We start from the raw sequence: 17299 nt of genomic DNA on the forward strand, positions 1-17299 counted from the left end.
TCGAATACAAAATATTGCAAATGAAGGCAAAGCGACCCTTCAAAAGAAAAACGTTTTCGATGATATCTTGATGCCCTTTAGTAAGGCTGAACAGGACTAATGATGACTTAATTATTAAGTGAAACGAACACTTCGTTGGTATAATTTAACCAAATATCCGAGCCAAAATAAGTAGTTCACACTTCTTGGCCTGATAACGATTGTAATTAATAATTTCATTAACGGAGGCACACCAAACCACCTATTTAATAAGTTTATCACGACACTTAGGCTGAATTCGCGTCCCTTGTTTTCCCTAGCTGCCAATTTCAACCGAAGGAAAAAGGGGAGGGGGTGCAAAGGCTGATAATTCGGGAAATAGAGATCAAAAAGTGTCCCTTGTGGGGCGCCAAAATGTGCGCGTCAATCTCCACGATTATATAAAAAACGGTTTTTAAACACTTTTACTAATGAGTATTTTCTCGGCAAAATAACTCCGGAAGTTTGAAAATATAACGATAATTTATAATTTTTAACAAGCTTTATCATCGGTAACATCGGCCACAATAAACTGCATAACTCAAAGCAAGCTGCAAAATGGCCAGTATTTATCCTTGAGACAAATTGCTTTTTTCAAAGGTCAGCCTTAATCAAGGCTGAACCAAATTAGAGTGAAAAGACGGTTTTGGGGGGGATCGAACCTGGTTACGGAGCATCCCATCAAGCTCGGTGCATATTCGAGTTCTAGAAAGGAAATGACCTAGTCGGGATTCGAACCGGCGCCGAACCCGCCGGGACGCACCATGTATACACTTGGCTACTGTCCCTAAATGCATTAATATTTTGGTTCAGTTTCATATGCATTTATACTATTGTTTCATATTTGCGCTGCAACATGGTCCAACTTCCCGATTTCCCGGGTTCTCAGCAAAAGTGCAAGCTAATTTTGAGTTATATAAACGTTTTTCTTTCAGACGATTACGCTGAAAAGCTTGCTTCAGAATAAGCAAGACGTAATCATCTCTGAACAATTTCTTGGACTCTAAAAGTTCAAAGCTAAATTTTGGTTGAAACTTTAGTTTCGTATTGAAATAATCTTCAAATTTTATAGAGCTGGTTACAAATAGAGCTGGTTTTATTTTGCAACAAATACATACTTTCGGGGTAAAAACAAGCTCACGAATTGTGTGGTTTGTATATTTCCTGCTATAGTTTGATCCATTTGACTGTTTCATGCTAAGAGTCGGAGTGGTTTTGAAAGGTTTTGGAGATTTGAGCAAAATGATTGAAAATAACCACTCAAACCGCGCATAGCAAGAGCAGTTTTTCATCGGGATCTCGACTAGGTTTATAAAAAGCTACCTATAGCAGCAAACGGCTGCTCGTAGCATTATCGGAGGGTAGCTACTTGTTAGGGTGGAGGGTAGCTACTTGTTAGGTTGAAAAGCCTGTTCTAGCTATCCTGATGCAGTGAGTGATTAGGAATAATTGAATTGAATTGAATTGCATTCTTAGCGGAGAAAACCTTTGATCAGATCATAAGAAGGCGATATGAAAGATTTGAAGATAAGAAAGCAAACTGAAAATCAAAAATTTCAAGAGGACCCTCAAGCTTCTTTAAATTATGTATAATTTTTTGATTTTTCAACTTAAAAAATCGCAAATGGTTTTTTCAAGTTTGGTCACTTTTGCAGCATTTTCTCCAGCGGAAATGAGGGCAAGCCCAACTTCCGAAAGGCTTTCTTTTTTCTTCAAAAGAAGAATAAAATTATGAATCGAGGAGCGGGCGCACCCTTATTCCATCTGGAATAAGAACCCTGTACCAGCCCTCTACTGAGTTGTTGATCTTTTGTTTACACTAGCTTTCTCGAACTGAATCCACAAATTAATGGGAAAGTGTCCCCCTCCCCTGCATCCCCGAAGAACTGTTCCGACTCATGTTGTTTCGAAATTGTTCTTAGAGTCCAATAGGGGGATTCGTCTAACTTGCAAAGTTAACTGCACAAAGCAGTGATACCGTTTTCGGAATCAAGCTCTGGAATGAGAGTCAGAGCAAAAACTGATTTCTGAATTGTGCGTGTATTTCTATTTTCGGTAAAAGGGTACCAATCCAAACTCTTGAAGTTGCGCCTCGTATGGAGTATTTTGGTGACAATAATATCCGGAAGTTTTGATCGTTTCATCTTTGATAGTGGTTATACAGCTAGATTTGCTTGTGACTGCTTCACGTTGGTTCAGATTAATTGTTTGATCTTCATGGTTTCAGTTGCTGTTTGCCGCGCTCGCTGATGAAAAGTTTCAAGGGCGAATTAGAATCATTAGGTTTAATGGTCACCAGACATGCGAGATTGAAAAAATATATATAAGTATTACTGAATCGTTTCCTACCTTATTTGTATTTCGAATCAGTGTGTGCATCTTGAAAAAGTATTTTTTGTACCCATGTAAAACAGGTAAATTTTTCGGTGTGTACAAAAATTTGAGCGTTGCAAAAACTACTAAACCATCAGTTTGTTAACCGCGGTCCGTAAAACGCGCATAAAACTGTTTTTCAAACAATTTATGCCCCCAATTTGACAGGTTTTGCATTGCTTTTTCTCCACGGCATCATTCTTTCTGATTTTTTTTGCAAGAAATGCGACAGAAACTTACAAAGTGATTTGGTAAAACTAATTGACTAGTATGAGTTTTCTAATATCGGTTACTAATATTACCGGAAAATTTCAGTACAAAAATCAGAAATGGTTCAGACAATATCACAAAAAATTTTTGCTATACAAGGAAATTGAACTGATTACAAGCTGTGGTAGAAAAAAATGAAATATATCATTCGAATTTTGTAATTGCACAAAAAAATTGACTGAAAACGAACTCTTTTGAAAATTTTTTGTTCGCACCTGTTAAAATCAACTTTTGTATACCTTTTTTAGAATATCACAAAAAATAGACTCTTTTGCAGACAATAGGAAGATTGAAGATGAATTTTTCACCGCTCACAAAAAAAAGTAGTTCAACTCTATACAAATTTTTCAAGTTTTGACTGGCGTTATAAAAACCAATTTTTCGTTTTCCTTCAATTGATGGATTTTGATCTCAGTCATCATTGCGTCACACTTTCTTCAAAAATCGGTTTTAAATTTCTTTTTGTGCCGACTTTTGACACGAAAGTAACGGAATATTTGTGCTCGGGGTGGGCTTTTTCTTCTTCAGACGAATTTCGACATTTTAACTAGCCATTTTTGACGGGATTTTTTTAATATCATTCACAAAGTGTTGCTGTCTTGAGCTTAAATTTGAAAAGATATTTCACCTGTGATTTTTTTGTAAATTTATGGGGGTTTAAAGATTGCCATTTTGGCCAACTTGGCTCAATAAACGCGCGATATATTTCGTGCTATTAACGCGTAAGCGGAAATTTAATCCGTCTTTCAAGTCGTTCCAAATTGGTTGAAAGGAGCTTATATGCCATAATTGTTTTGTTACAAAGATCAAAATCGATTCTTTTGTACTTTATATGGCGTGTGGGAGGATGATTTTCGTTAAAAAAATTCAAAAAAAAAAGTTCATTTTATTTTAATACTTTTATTTTTTTAAATGTTTTTACTGCTCCATCAACCTTAAAAGGCAGTCGGAACATTTAGAGTTTTGCCCTGATACGAGCAGTTTTGTTATTTTCATTTCAGATTTGAACAAACTTTGAGGTTTTTGGTTTGCTTGTTTCACACTTGAAAATATTTTGCTGTGATATAACAACAATCGATCGATTCTTTGATCTGACATTAATTTAAGGTACTCTAAATTGCACTGAAACAAAATATAGAAAAATATTGGAAATCAAGTTCCTGGACACTTCGTTAAAGAAAGTTTTTTATAAAAAAAGTTTCATTTGCTGTTTATTTCAATGATTCTTTTTTAAATTACCATATTTAGACACTCGCGAAAATTTTTTTGCACCATTATGGAAATGCGGCTCCTTTCTCGAACATGGGTTGGATTTTAACTGCGAACTTTTATTAAAACAATTGCAATTGCGAAATCTAAAGTGTTTTTTTTTGGAGTTTTTTTGGTGTAACATGTTTTTTTTTGGATAAATTTGAGAAAAACTAGAAAATAAGAGCCAACTTAGCATTGCCACTATCGCACTGGCGAAATCTACTCTTTAGTTGACCATTGTTGATCAAAACGTGTTTTCTGCCTCCTGATTGTAGAAACTCAATGAACCGCAGCAATTTATTGACGCCCATTTTACCCACTGCTTAGAATAGCAACAAACTTCGTTGTCTTTTTGACGAACAGAGATGAATACATTTTCCTTGATTTATAAACATCAAATTTTTTGTTATTTTGTTATTTTGACAACTAGTAGGTGTAAAATTTCTTATTATCTAGAACAATCACCCCCCTCCCGCTTTTTTCTTGTCTGTCTTTCTCATGACCTCCTTCTTGTGTAGTGCGAGTGTGGGACAAGTGTAGTGGAACCTTATGGCGTGTCGGCCACCTGCCCTATCCGATCCCAACTGTCCCCCCTCTCCCAAGTGACCCCCTCCGCCCCTCCCCTCTCCCCCCGACTGACTGTGGCCGGCATGGACAACAGAGGCATTGATCTGGAGTGGGAGCCAGCAACCACAGTGGGGAATGCACTAGTTTCGGTCAGTCAATTGTAACCCAAATTCGCACACAGACAAAAAAACTACTTTGAAACTAAATGGGTTTCTTGGCCTTCTTCCAAGGCAGATTTTTTATAAAATTTTTGCTTAAGTTTTTTTAATTGTTCTATATTTGAAAACAAATATGTCAGATATTTACTGCCCGGCTCGAGAAAACTTTAAAAAAATTTTAAAAAAATTATACAATTTTTCCCTTTTTGAAAACAAAGTTATTATCATTTTGCCCGGGTTTGAACTAATAGATCTAAAATTCAAACTATAGTCCAAAATAAGTCCAATAAAATCAGCAATTTATGAAATGTTTTTGGCTGAAACTCGCCAAATAAGAGTATCGCTTCGTGTCACAACATCGGCAAACGCACGAAAACGCGTACATTCAGCAAAAATGGCGGATTTTGGTTAAAAGTGAAGCAACCTGTTTATAGGTCTCCGAAAGGAAAAAAACAAACTTGAATTATATAACCATTCAATATAAAAAGCTAACATAAATATAGGAAACTTGCAAATTAAAGTTGAATGATTTTGATAATCATTTCCCCCTACCCTTCAATGGTGGTAATAAAGACTTTCTTACTCTTATAAAAGACCTTTTTTAATTTAAGCATTTACGAGTTTTGCATCTATTGTACCAATTGCTCCATTGAAACAGTGGGGGGGGGGGTTGTAGTTAACAAGATCTAAGTTAAACACAATACAGCAATTTGTTTTGTATTTTTATCTTCGTATTGCTTCAGGGCTACGTGTTAGTGCGCGAAGACAGGGAAAAGAGTGAGTTCAGCCCCCTAATGGGTGGGGAGTGTCTGAGTTACAGGATGGAGGACGTGTTGTTGGGGGAGACGGTGAGTGTGCGCCTGATTGCACTCACTGACCATCCGGTGGGACAACAACAACAACAACTCAATCACACACCGCCACAATTACTCATCGACACAACAAACAGTGACATTGAGATCAACAACAACAATGAAAACAACTACAAAATACATGGTTAGGGTTACTCAAACTAGAGTACCATTTCTCTCTCACTGCTGATATTTTCCCTGGTCTGAAATTCGTGGAGCTAGAATTGACGAAAAAAATAGTCGATCCGGGAGCTATTAATAGGTTTTGTTACGTTTAGGTTCCTCTTCTGGCTCTGAGTCAGTTCAAGGTCATCTTAATTCACAACCAGCGACTGCGTCATCAGCATCTGGCACCACTGCGGGTATTAGCAGAAACAGTAGAAGTAGCCAGAGTGGATCCAGTGCTGTAGTGCTGCCCACTCATATTGGCTGTATAGCTGGACCCAAGCTGATAGTGGACTACTGTGATATGGTCAGACCCCCAGTGGATCTGGAGGCAGTCCAGGTGTCTGCCACTTTTGCACATATCACTTGGAACACAATCCAAGGTCAGATATATATAACACGAGCATTACAAGGTCGAATTGTATAAGTTTCGAAGGCCAATAATAATCAGCGCGTGAAATCTTTAAATATGTAAAAGTAGAATCCGTGGAATCAGCTGAAGAAATTAATTGCGGACTCCAATGCTGTTGTCGTATTCGAAACTTGCAGTTATTTTCCTCTGTTCTAATCCAGACATGGTTATTTCATGGGAAAATGGTTCAAAAAGGGTCTTTTCGAAGCTCTTCTAATAAAAAAATATGTGAGAAGGAGTTAAGTGTGATTTTCAGAGAAGGATCATTTATCACTTTTGGAGAGTATAAGTGAGTTCAATTGTTTGTGTCTTCCCTAAAATTGCAGCATATCAATCCCCTTACTAGCCATTAGTGCCACCTAGATCACAACTTACTATATTGCTGTTCCGACCAGCCCCCCTAGAGATGAGAGGGTACTTTGGTCTAGGGTATGTTTTTCCACGCTTGAGTTTTTTTGGGCTGTCTTAAAGCCTCAAAAATTTCGCACTATATTCGTAATCTGCGATATGCTGTTCTTTTATGAAACCTTTCACGAAATTGATAACTTTTTTGAATTTTACTGTCCGTTTGATTTTTTCTTGCCCATGTAAATAACCGAAAGGTTGGAAAAGACGTCTGCTATTTTCAAAAATGTTTTTGAGTTTTCATTTTTTGGAAAAGATTAACGTGGACGGATCTTTTTTCGCAAGTGCTGGCACAGACACCAGTTCGCCTTTTATGATATTGAAGCTGTTTTCATTTTGAGAGTACTTTTCGTCTGTTTCAGCAGAGAGTCTTGACAGAGGAGGGGAAGAGAGGAAGACGAGTGGGAGGGGGTACTGTGACCCGGAACACTTCATGGTGTATGTGAGTGACCGGAGGGGGAAAGAAGTGAGGACTTTCCAGACCACAGACACTCACATCACCATAGAGTGTCTCAAACCCTCGCAACAGTCAGTAAACAACACAACACTTCTTTCATGTCATTGTCCATAGTAAACAAATTGTAAATAGGAACTTCGAAAACCGATTGGGCTTCAGATGTCTTGATTCAATTTGAAGCTTAGCCCCGAAGTTTTCTTATATGTTTTTTTTTCCGAGCCATGAACTGATAGTAACAAAGCAATATGGTACAGCCAGCTATAAAGGTTACATAGCAGTATTTAGACAACCGCGTCTTCAGACAAGTGAGTATTTAGACAAATATTGTTTTAACCAATCAGAATCGAGACAAGTGAGTTAGGACCGAGTTGGTTAACTCATAGAGTAATTTCGGATAGGGTACACCGTCTGCTCGTCACGCTATCTTATTTTCGGCCGGATAGATTCGTGCAACTTCTTAGTCTAATACCGATCCTAATCTTACTCTTATACTATCTAGTCTCAGGTTGTTTAACTAGTCTCTGCTAGGCTCAATAGATCTAGGGTATACTGGTTTATTGCGGCTGCTGAAGTGCTCGGGAGAGTCCAACTAATTTCTAAGTTAAATTCAAATCTCTCTGGTGCTGAAATTACAAGTAACTTCAGCACTTACAAATAAGTGGGTTGTTAGTTAGATGGATCATGATTGGTTAATATTAAATACTTTACATTGGTAAAATATCTAATTTATCCAATCATAAAATGTAGTTTAGATCAGGTTCCACCCATCCGGGTTTTACAGAGTTTTTTAGAATAGTTCTTCTGCAATTCGAAGGATGGATGATGGACATTGGTGTTTGGCGAACATCATATTTCTTCTGTTTCCTTTTTTGTTAAAGGAGTTCCAGGAAGCTGGAGTTAGAGACATAAGACGTTGTGTCTTCTAGTGACAACGACTAAGTCTTTGCAACAAACTCAAATCTGATTTCAGAATGGTTTGCTATGTCAGGTTTTTCTGTTCTGCGTGGAGAACTTCTTTTGTGTCTGATCTAGTTTGGGAATGGCGTGGAGATTGTGCGTGGAGGGGATGCCTGGTTACTCGGATCTGTACGTATACTTGAACATCGAGGTGGTCATTGGTCTAGTTCAATGAAGTCCTTTTCTGCGAAGTCAAGTTGTACTCTAAATCCTTTGAGTTGTGATTGTGAGTGGCATATCGATTGTGGTTGGTCATTCTCTCTCGAGTGTAGTGGGGTCGTTTTGTCTTTAGATGTTCGTCCTTGGTGTTGTATTCTGATCTATGTATTGCATAATGTAATTTACATTTTATAAAACATTTATTAGTTTAATATTTTTTAATTATGATTTTAGTTAGTTGTTTTCACAAAAGCTTTTTGTTTTAGTTCGGTTATTTTGAAGAGTTACTCACACTTGAGTAGCTCTTATTAAAAATAGAGGTGTGGTCACAAAGCGTGGATGTAGCACGGTGGGTTAGGCCGGCTATAGAGCATGCTCAGGACGTCCTTCCTGGTGGGTTAGGCCAGGAGTGGGAGTATGATTTCATGCGGTTTTTGTGAGGGGTCCTGTTATGTGACAACGTTTTATGTTGGGTTTGTTGTGGTTTTTCTTATGTCTTGTTGGTTATGTCCTTTTTCCAAAAATCAAATTGTTTGTGGTATGGGTTTGTCTTTCGACTTTTTTGTGTTTTATTATTTCTTTCTTAGACTTTATAATAGTCTTCAAAAGAATAAATTATCCAGTTTTAAACTGGGTTAATCCGGTTTGGGTACCGTTGGTTTCCTTTTCTTAGTCATGCTGTTATTCTATGATTTATGGTATTTAGTAAGCTGCGTTGGTTAGTTTTGTTTAGTATATGATTCCTTTCCAACCGGGTTAAAGGAAAGTTTGAAACATGTTATTATATGTTAGAGTTGTTGAGTGTGAAAACTTGAAACTGAAATTCATTATTTTAAACAATTCTTCGTGGGCGAGCTGTGCGAGTGTGGATAGAATTTCTGTGCGAATGAATGAAAATATCAAAAGGTTAGTACTGCAATTGCATTTTATTAATTTACTGCATAGAATTTGGAAATTTACTGCTAGTTATGGGGGAATTTTAAGTTACAAATTTTCATTATAATTAGATTTACTGCTTGTGGGGAAAATTTTAGAAATGAATTTACTGCATTGGTATTAAATTTATAAATTTATAAGTGTAAGAGATTAATAGAATTGTTGAAGTCTGTTTGATGAAATTTGCGATCTTTATTTGTTTTTTGTGGTTTTTGTAGGTGATCGTCGGATGAAGGCTAAAAATCTAAGGAAAACATGGATAAAGTATGGTGAGTTTTTTAATATTTCAATTAGTTAGTTATATTCATTTAATTCATACTTACCTGTTAGTCGTCGGGGAAAAAACCGTGGGGGAAGATGTCATGAATTAGTTCTGAAGTTGTTAGTAGTTTAGCTAAGATGCGTATGATATTTTTAGTTTGAAGCAGTGGCCAAAGCAATTGAAGTGCCTTAATAGTGGTTAGTTCTTCAGTGCCAACTGCAAACTCATAAGGTGTGTTTTGGATTAGATTATATAATTTGTGATTGAATTTAGTGTTGTGGATGAATTCTAAAATTGGGATTTCTATGGGTTGTACAAACTCGTGCGGGATAAGGAAGGGTCGGGATTCTTCGGCGTTGAAGGTCTTGGTGATGGGACAGAAGATGTACATTTGGGTTATGGGGTCATAATTACGAAGAATACCATGAAGGTTAGTATCTTTAATGCAATATGTGAAATTTAGGAAAAATGGTGAAGTGTATTTGGAATTAATGAATTGAAAACGATGGTGTGGTTGTCTAGAGGGTGTGTGTAGGTCAAAGTGATTTTGGATGAAGCGATAATAACTATATGTGTGGGTTTGTTTAGTGCGCAACATAATATCGTGTGAGCAGTGTAAATATCTTTCGTGTGGTGCAAGGAAATGAAAGGTTAGTGAAAATATTTGGAAGCGTTCTTTAAAACTTTCGTATGCTTGTGTGTCTGTTAGTGCTTCTGAAATAATGTGATCAAACTTTCGGTCGAAGATGTTTAGTGTAAATATATATGGTGTCTTGATGAAAAATTTCTCGGTAATTTGTGGATTAGCGAAGCGATCGTCGTCTAAGAATTGATCTTGGTTAGCTCTGATGATGTTGTGATCATAGTATTCGAGTGTATATTCGTTAGCTCTAGGTGCAGTGTGTGTTTTTAGTGATTTTTTATAACCAACGTCAGTAAATTGTCTAGGTGTTAGTGGTGTAGTGAGTCGATATAGCATGTCCGTATTTCGCTCTATATCGATGTGAGTGTTAGATAAAGGTAAGCAAAGAGGGTTAGTAAAATGATAATATGAGGTCCAAGAGAGAGTGGGCATTAAAACGTATTCATCTACAAAGTTGCGTGTTTCGTTAGTGTCGTGGGGGGTATTTAAGGTGTATTGTGGGAATGAGGGTAAGGTGATGGCTAAAAATTCTTTTGTGTTAGTATGCTTGGGGTGGTTGATGTATTCACGGGCTGTTCCTGGTTTTGCTGGGAAAGGATGGTTGGGGAACTTTCTTTTAAAAGTGCGGTAAGCTCTATTAGTGTTGTGTGAAGATTCAGTTGATGTGGATGATGGTGCTAATGATTCAGTATAATTTGAAGAGGGTGTAGGGGTAGGGGGATTGGATGAATTTATAGTGGAGGAGATTTGGTTTATGGTTGGGGTATTAAGGTGGTAGGGTTGTTGTTGAAGGGTAATAAAATTATCTAGCTCTGGGGAGATTCGGGGGGTGTCTGGAGAATGAGATGATTGGTCAGAATGGTATGAGGAGTAGGTTGGGGTAACTTGGGAAGCATAAGAGGGCGTGGGAGTGATTGGGTCAGGGTTATTGGATAATATGGGTTGAAAAGGGGGTTGAGAAAAATTAGAAGAGTTATGAAAATTATTGGATGGGGATGGTTCTGAGTCGGCAAATTCATCGGGGGTTTCAATATTCGGGTTATTGAGTTGTGAGATGGAATATAAAACTGAGATGTGTGAATTAGTGTCGGAATTCATGCCTGATGTTACATTACTAGATGGAAAATCGGGTGGCGGAAAAGCAAAAAGTGGTATTATTGGGATTGGAGAGGTAAGATTGGTTGGGTGGGAATTTGATCGGTGTAGTGATCCAAGTTGGCGGCTCATCGTGGGCTAAAAAAATGATTATTTTGAGACTGAAAAGCGGTGGTATGGGGTTGTTCAATAATTTGTTCATAAGTATTATCATCTTGTGACTGGTGTGTCATTATATGTTGAATGGGACTTTGTGATGTGGTGAGTCGAAAATTTGGATTATGTGTGATGGCTAAATTTCGAAAATTTCGTGGGACTAGGGATAGTGGATGGTTATTTGGTAGGGGTGGTAATTGTGGTGCCGTTGGCGTTATGTCTACATTGTTATGTTCTTCGTCGTATGTATTTTGTCGTGTTGTTATTTTTGTGTTATATTCTTTTATTTGTGCGTCTAAAAGAATTTTGTTTATAGATGTAGAAAAGATTCCAAAAAATCCTGCAAAGAGTATGCGTGCTACGCTTGCTTGTCTGTTTACTTGTGTGTGTATAGCACATGTGTTGTAGATTCCTTTTAAAAGTGAGAAAAGAAATCCAATAAAGTTAAACATTGCGTATAAAATAGTCAATTTTTCTAAGATGTAGTAGGGCCATCCTAGAAAATCGAGGATCTCATTTTTGAGTGTAACAAAGCTAAAAATGTTAATTGGTGATATATCTTGGGGACGGTATTTTCACCGTTTAGATATATATAATCTTTAATGTCTTTAAAATATCCGCTATAGTCTTGCGTGTAGATATCGGCAAATCCTGCGGTTTCTGCAAGTTTGCGTAAATTTTGGTCTATTGATTGTCTTTGTATAGTGTCCAATTGTGTTAATAATTCTTGGAATTGTTGTGTTCTAATGTGATGTTGAATATCTGATTTTGAATAGATTCCTATTGATTGTAAGTCTATATTTGGGTTTCGAGCAATAGCGCGAATGCTTTCTGGTGAAAATTTTTTGAGTGATTGCATTAATGTGGGATATGGAGTGAGAAGATAATATTTATTTTCATCAGGGTTTAGTTGTACTACATTGTGGCTGTTTTCTGATCCACATGGGACTGCGGTATCCCAGAAATAGGTTCTTCGTGAAAGTGTATCCACGAAATGTACTTTATTCTTATAAAAGATAGGGATTCTTTTATAACATCTTTTATCTTCAAAAACGTATAGTGGTGATATTTTTTTAGTACAAGTATAAAACCATAAGATGTTTCCTTCATAGTCTAAAAAATTTGATCTATTTCCAGATAATAAGTATCCTGCATAGGGTATTTTTAATACTGCTAGTGCAAGTGATTGTAATATTTGTGTTCGTTCTAATTCGCATAGTTGGTGTAGTGTTTCTAATTCGGAGAGTGACATTTCTTGAAAAATTCGGCTAATTGTATAATCTAGTTTCATATCTAAATGAATATCATAGTGGATATTACCGAAATATGTAGTATTCATTAGTGATAATTCTTGTAAGCGTGTGCTTCTGGTGTCATGGGGTTTTAGATGTCCACCAGGTTGTCCGTTGCTTTTTTCAAAATTAACTGGTATATAGGATGTTCCTTCGTTTGGAGGATGACCTGTGGCATATGGGTCGATTTTTACTTTTCCAGTGGTCATGTCGAATCCTTTTTCGTATTCAACTAATATTTCAGAGTATTGTGTTCTGTGAAGTGGATTCCTGTATTTACATGCAAGTTCTGTTTCTTGATATATTTGAAAACGTGTCAATTTATTTTCTATATTGTCTATGTTTCTAAAATTAGAACTTAGTTTTCGTGATGGATGGACTTGTTCATATGGAATTGATTGTATAAAATATTTTTCGTGAAATTTTATCATACGAGCGTGTATTTTTGCTACTTGAAATGTTGTACATGTATCTTCGGGGAACCAAACAATTGTTGCTTGTGTTCTCGTTGTAGGGTCGCAATAACCTTGATCATTTTTACAAGGTAATCGGATTCCTTGATAGATCATTGTATTATCTGATAAATCTCGTGTTAGTTGTATTTTTTCGAGTTGTATTTTCCAATCAAAAAACATTATTTCTTGGTATCCTTTATTTTTTGTGTCTGCTTTGCAGTTTGATGGGTTATTTATACCAATGTGTGGTATCCAATGTTTATCGTGTAGGTCATAGGTTAATCGTCCGTGTGCGCCGTTATACGGGTATTTTTCGTCTAGTTTTATATGTCCTTGGTGTCTTTCAAGTTGTGATTGATGTACAGAGTCTGAAAAAACTTGAAAATTAACTAACTTTCTTTGGGAGTTTTTATTTTGTGTGATGTTTAGTCTAAGTAATTCATTTTTACAATCGTCGGGATTGAGATGTAAAAGACGTTCTATATTACTTTGATAGAATGATTCATGGTCAAGTCGGTTTTTGTTTCCGTTCGAGACTTGTGAACAATGTACTTTCTTTTCGGAAAATGTTGCTGTGAATTTATAACCTGTAACTGTTGTTGCTCGGGCTTTTGAATAGAGTGTTGCTATTACATCTGTGGTTTCTATAGCTTGTGGTTCTGTTTCACATTGTGATACTTGATTTATTGCATATTTATGTAGTGTTTTTTGTTCATTTTCTTCACAATCGTAATGTGTTACTAATAAATCTTGTGGTCCTGTACGAGGGGAAGGGTTTATGTTTTGATTTGAGATTACTAGAAAAAGGAGTTGGAGAAAAATTAATAATTTTAGAATATACATGTGTATGATAATCCTGAGTATGGATTATAAAATGTAATATAGCCAATTGTGTTTTTGGTATATCTGTCGTATTTGTATATTACTTCAGTAGTTATAAACGGTGGTGGTAGTGATTGAGCTGTTATGTTAGGTGGGTTTAATGGGTAGGGATGTTGGGTAATATTATTTAACTTAACTGTGATTTCAAACTTTAATTGTAAACTGTTTTGTTGGAGTATTTGAATATTGTGATCACGGATATCGTTGTGAATATCTTGGCGATATTGTAATCTATTAAGTGCCCAGTTATGAAGGCGGTTACTTTCTTGATGTTGTCCAAATAGTGGTGGAGGTGCTGTAAATGTATTCCAATCTAGTCTTAAAGGAATATTTGTTGTTGATTGTTCTCGATATCTGGCGTCGAGATTATTTGGAAAATTTAAGTTAAAAGGTGGTGGTGAAATCTGGCTTATTGATGGTGTTGATGGTAGTGATAATGTTTCTGGTAGTGATGAGGATGTTGTTGTATCCGTAGAAATATCTATGGGGTCATTGACTAAATTTGGTTCACCTTGTGTAAATGAATGTGTAGTCCAATATGGAAATCGTGATGTTTGGTTTGTGGGGTTGAAAGGATTTTCACGTATTTGCTCAGATGTTGGTGTTGAACCTAAGTAATCTGATGGTAGGCTTGAGGTGCTACGTTGTGAAAGAAGCGTAGGGGTTTCTGGTAATATACCAATGGGGTTTTCTGGAGTGTTTTGTGATGGGGATTGAGGTATATCAAAATGAACTCGGGGAGTTTGAAGATTTCTGTTTCGTCGAGGATGTATAATTTGTCTATTTATTTCGACTGTATTTTGGTTTTGACTAGAATTTCTTATTCTACTTAGTTCTTTTGGTAGTGTTGGGTATAGGTTATATGTTGGTTCGCTTAAAGGTGCTTGTCGTTGAACTGGTTCTAGTGGTTCTGATAAACGAGCATGTCGTTCTTCAAAAGTGTATGGATTGTCTTGAAAAGAAATTCGTGTAGATGTTTGAGGATTTTGAGTAGTTGAAGGTGGTGTTTGGTTATCTTGGGATGATGTCGGTGAAGACTGATTCTGTGACTGTTGGGTAGCAATTTTTGATGGATTTTTGAATTGTTACTTTAGTGGGAAGGTTTATGTTTATTATAGTATTCTTCCAAAAAAAGAATTAGAAGGATTGTTGCTAGGGCAAATGTGAAGATTGCTTTCTTTATACATTTACATATTGTCAAAATGAGGGATGATAAAAATGTTATGAAAATTACAAACAATAAAAAAATATCGGTTCTACTGAAAATTGTTCGTATCATTTAGACAAGTTATATAAATCGTACCTGTGGATATAATCAAGGGTTTTGGAAAGTTGGAGGAATAGTTCGAGTATAGTGTAGAAAATTAAAAAAATGTTACAAAAAATGATTAGGATTATTAGAAAAGATTCAAGTATATCAAAAAGAAATATTATAAAGGTTTCAAGTATTGTAAAAAAATGTTTAAGATTTATGAGTATTTGAGTAACTGATTGAGAGAAGAGCATTTAAGAAATGATCTCTTGGTCGAATATTTTTTGCTGTTTGAGGCGATTTTCTAGTGTGGTCGGATTATTTATTAGTTTTTTGACAAGTGGGTTGAGTTTTGTAAAAAATTGTTGGGGGCAATTTTCATGGTGACTGGGAGGTCGTCTTTTTCTTTATTTTTGTTTGTCAAATGATCCGGGGTATGGTGAGATTTTTATACTTTAGGCTAATTAAAATGTTCATTTTGTTACTTTAGGCTAAGTTAACAAATTTGCTTTGGGGGTATTCGTGGTCTGAGTTGGGGAAATATTGTTGATCTTTGGGTTATTAGATAAGGGAGGGGTACGGTATTATGGTGATATTTATTTTAGTTGTCAAGTTGGAGTGGTTTGCTTATTTTTGACCTGGAGGTCGTAAAGTTATAGTTATAGATGTGCCTGGAGTTCTATATGATTCGTCTAATTGGTCTTAGTTTGAGTTAGAGAAAGTGACGGATTGGATGAATCCTATTGGTCTATTTTGAACTAGAATTATTACGTACTTGTCAGCATGTTATTTTGAAAAATGTAAATGAAAAATGTTTCGGAGGTTTCAAGATTGTGAAGCAAATGTTAAAATTACTTTTGAAATTCCACTTTCTTTAAAATTTTAGATTGGGGGATGAATATTTTATAGTTTTTACGTGGTTGATTTCGGAGTCTTGTTGTTTTTCTATTTTCTGATTTGTCGATTTGTTCTTGGGGTATTATTTGTTCGGTCATTTTTCTATTTTTTCTTTGTTTTGGAGATTCTTTATGGTTTTGTGTATTGTTTTTGGTGGCGGTTGGTTTTGTGTTTTGATTTTCGGTGGGGTTATCATTTTGTTCTGTGTTTTTCAGATGTGGTTCATTTTGAATGATTTTTAATCCTGTGAAAGAATATAATTGAGTTAATTCGCGGAGTGCGTATTCTTTTGGGTAATAAGGTAATAGGTTGTTTCGATGTTGAACGGAGGCTGGTGTAAGACGTGAATTGATTTGTTCATTAATGTTTTGTCTTTGTAATAACTTTTTTGTTATTTTTTGATAAATTTCATTGTGTTTTTTATCTCTATTTAGAATCCATTCGGTGTGTGTACCGGAGGCTAGTTTAAGAATTTGTGGGTGATGAAAATGATCTTCATCGTGTGTATGTAAAGGTAGGTTATAACAAATTGAGTCTTTATTTGGTTGACAATAACCTTGTGCGTTTTTATGAGAATTTGCTGTAAACATTATTGGTTTGCGTGGCTTTTGGTTAAAAACCATTTCGTATGGTGACATTCCTAAAGTTGTCGTAATTTGTGAATTATATGCTAAGGGAAATAATTTTACATCTGCTGACCATTCGGTATATTTTGTATCATTTCCGTTGATGATACATCTAAGATATTCTTGTAATGAACGGTTCATACCTTCGACTAAGCCGTTTGTCCAAGGTGCATGAGATGTACGTGGTTTGTGTTTAATGTTATATAAATGACATAGTGTGATAATTTCATTATTTATGAATTCTGTACCGTTGTCTGTAACTAAAATTTCTGGTAGTCCGAATTTTGCTATCCAGTGTTCATAGAGTGTTGTGTAAGCGTAATAAGCGTTACAATGTGGTACTGGGTTAAGTGCTACATAATGTGTAAATGCGTCAACAATTACCATAATGTAGGAGTTTCCTTCTGATGAGGGTGAAATTGGTCCTTTGGTATCAAATGAGATACGATGGTTAAAGTACAAGCTTTGTCCTTTAAAATCTTGTTTTTGTGCTATTTGTTTTTGATTTGGGTAAGGTTTATTTAGTTGACATACTATACAATCATTGCATAGTACTTTTATCCAAATTGGTGCATTTGGGAAATAAAAGTTTTGTATAAAATTTGAATATGTTTTTTCTGATTCAGAGTGTCCTTTAATATTTTGTGTATGTGAAATATTAAAAGCTATAAGAATCATACTTAAAGGGAGACATGGAACTGTAGATTCATTCAGGTTATACTCTAAAAGGTCTGTATTTTCGTTAATTGTTGTGTTGTTA

At 35.8% G+C, this 17299-nt stretch overlaps 2 protein-coding genes across 6 annotated transcripts in view; one reads left to right on the forward strand and one right to left on the reverse strand.

Moving 5' to 3' along the window:
• LOC134851749 (14-3-3 protein homolog 1-like) overlaps positions 1–261 on the reverse strand; it is a 524146-nt gene extending 523885 nt beyond the window's left edge. For all 5 annotated transcript variants that reach the window (XM_063867972.1, XM_063867976.1, XM_063867974.1 and 2 more), the window contains exon 1: positions 242–261. The gene's annotated coding sequence lies outside the window, so the exon portion shown is untranslated. The remainder of the gene's footprint in view (positions 1–241) is intronic.
• Positions 1–17299, forward strand: part of LOC134851743 (uncharacterized) — a gene marked incomplete in the record, with an annotated part of 109728 nt that overhangs the window by 35267 nt on the left and 57162 nt on the right. Inside the window, 4 exon segments of the mRNA XM_063867961.1 lie at positions 4431–4628; positions 5381–5633; positions 5767–6036; positions 6833–6998. Coding sequence (XP_063724031.1) covers positions 4431–4628; positions 5381–5633; positions 5767–6036; positions 6833–6998 — 887 coding nt within the window.

This window comes from Symsagittifera roscoffensis, chromosome 7 (assembly GCF_963678635.1).
Source record: "Symsagittifera roscoffensis chromosome 7, txSymRosc1.1, whole genome shotgun sequence".
Taxonomy (NCBI): Eukaryota; Metazoa; Xenacoelomorpha; order Acoela; family Convolutidae; genus Symsagittifera; species Symsagittifera roscoffensis.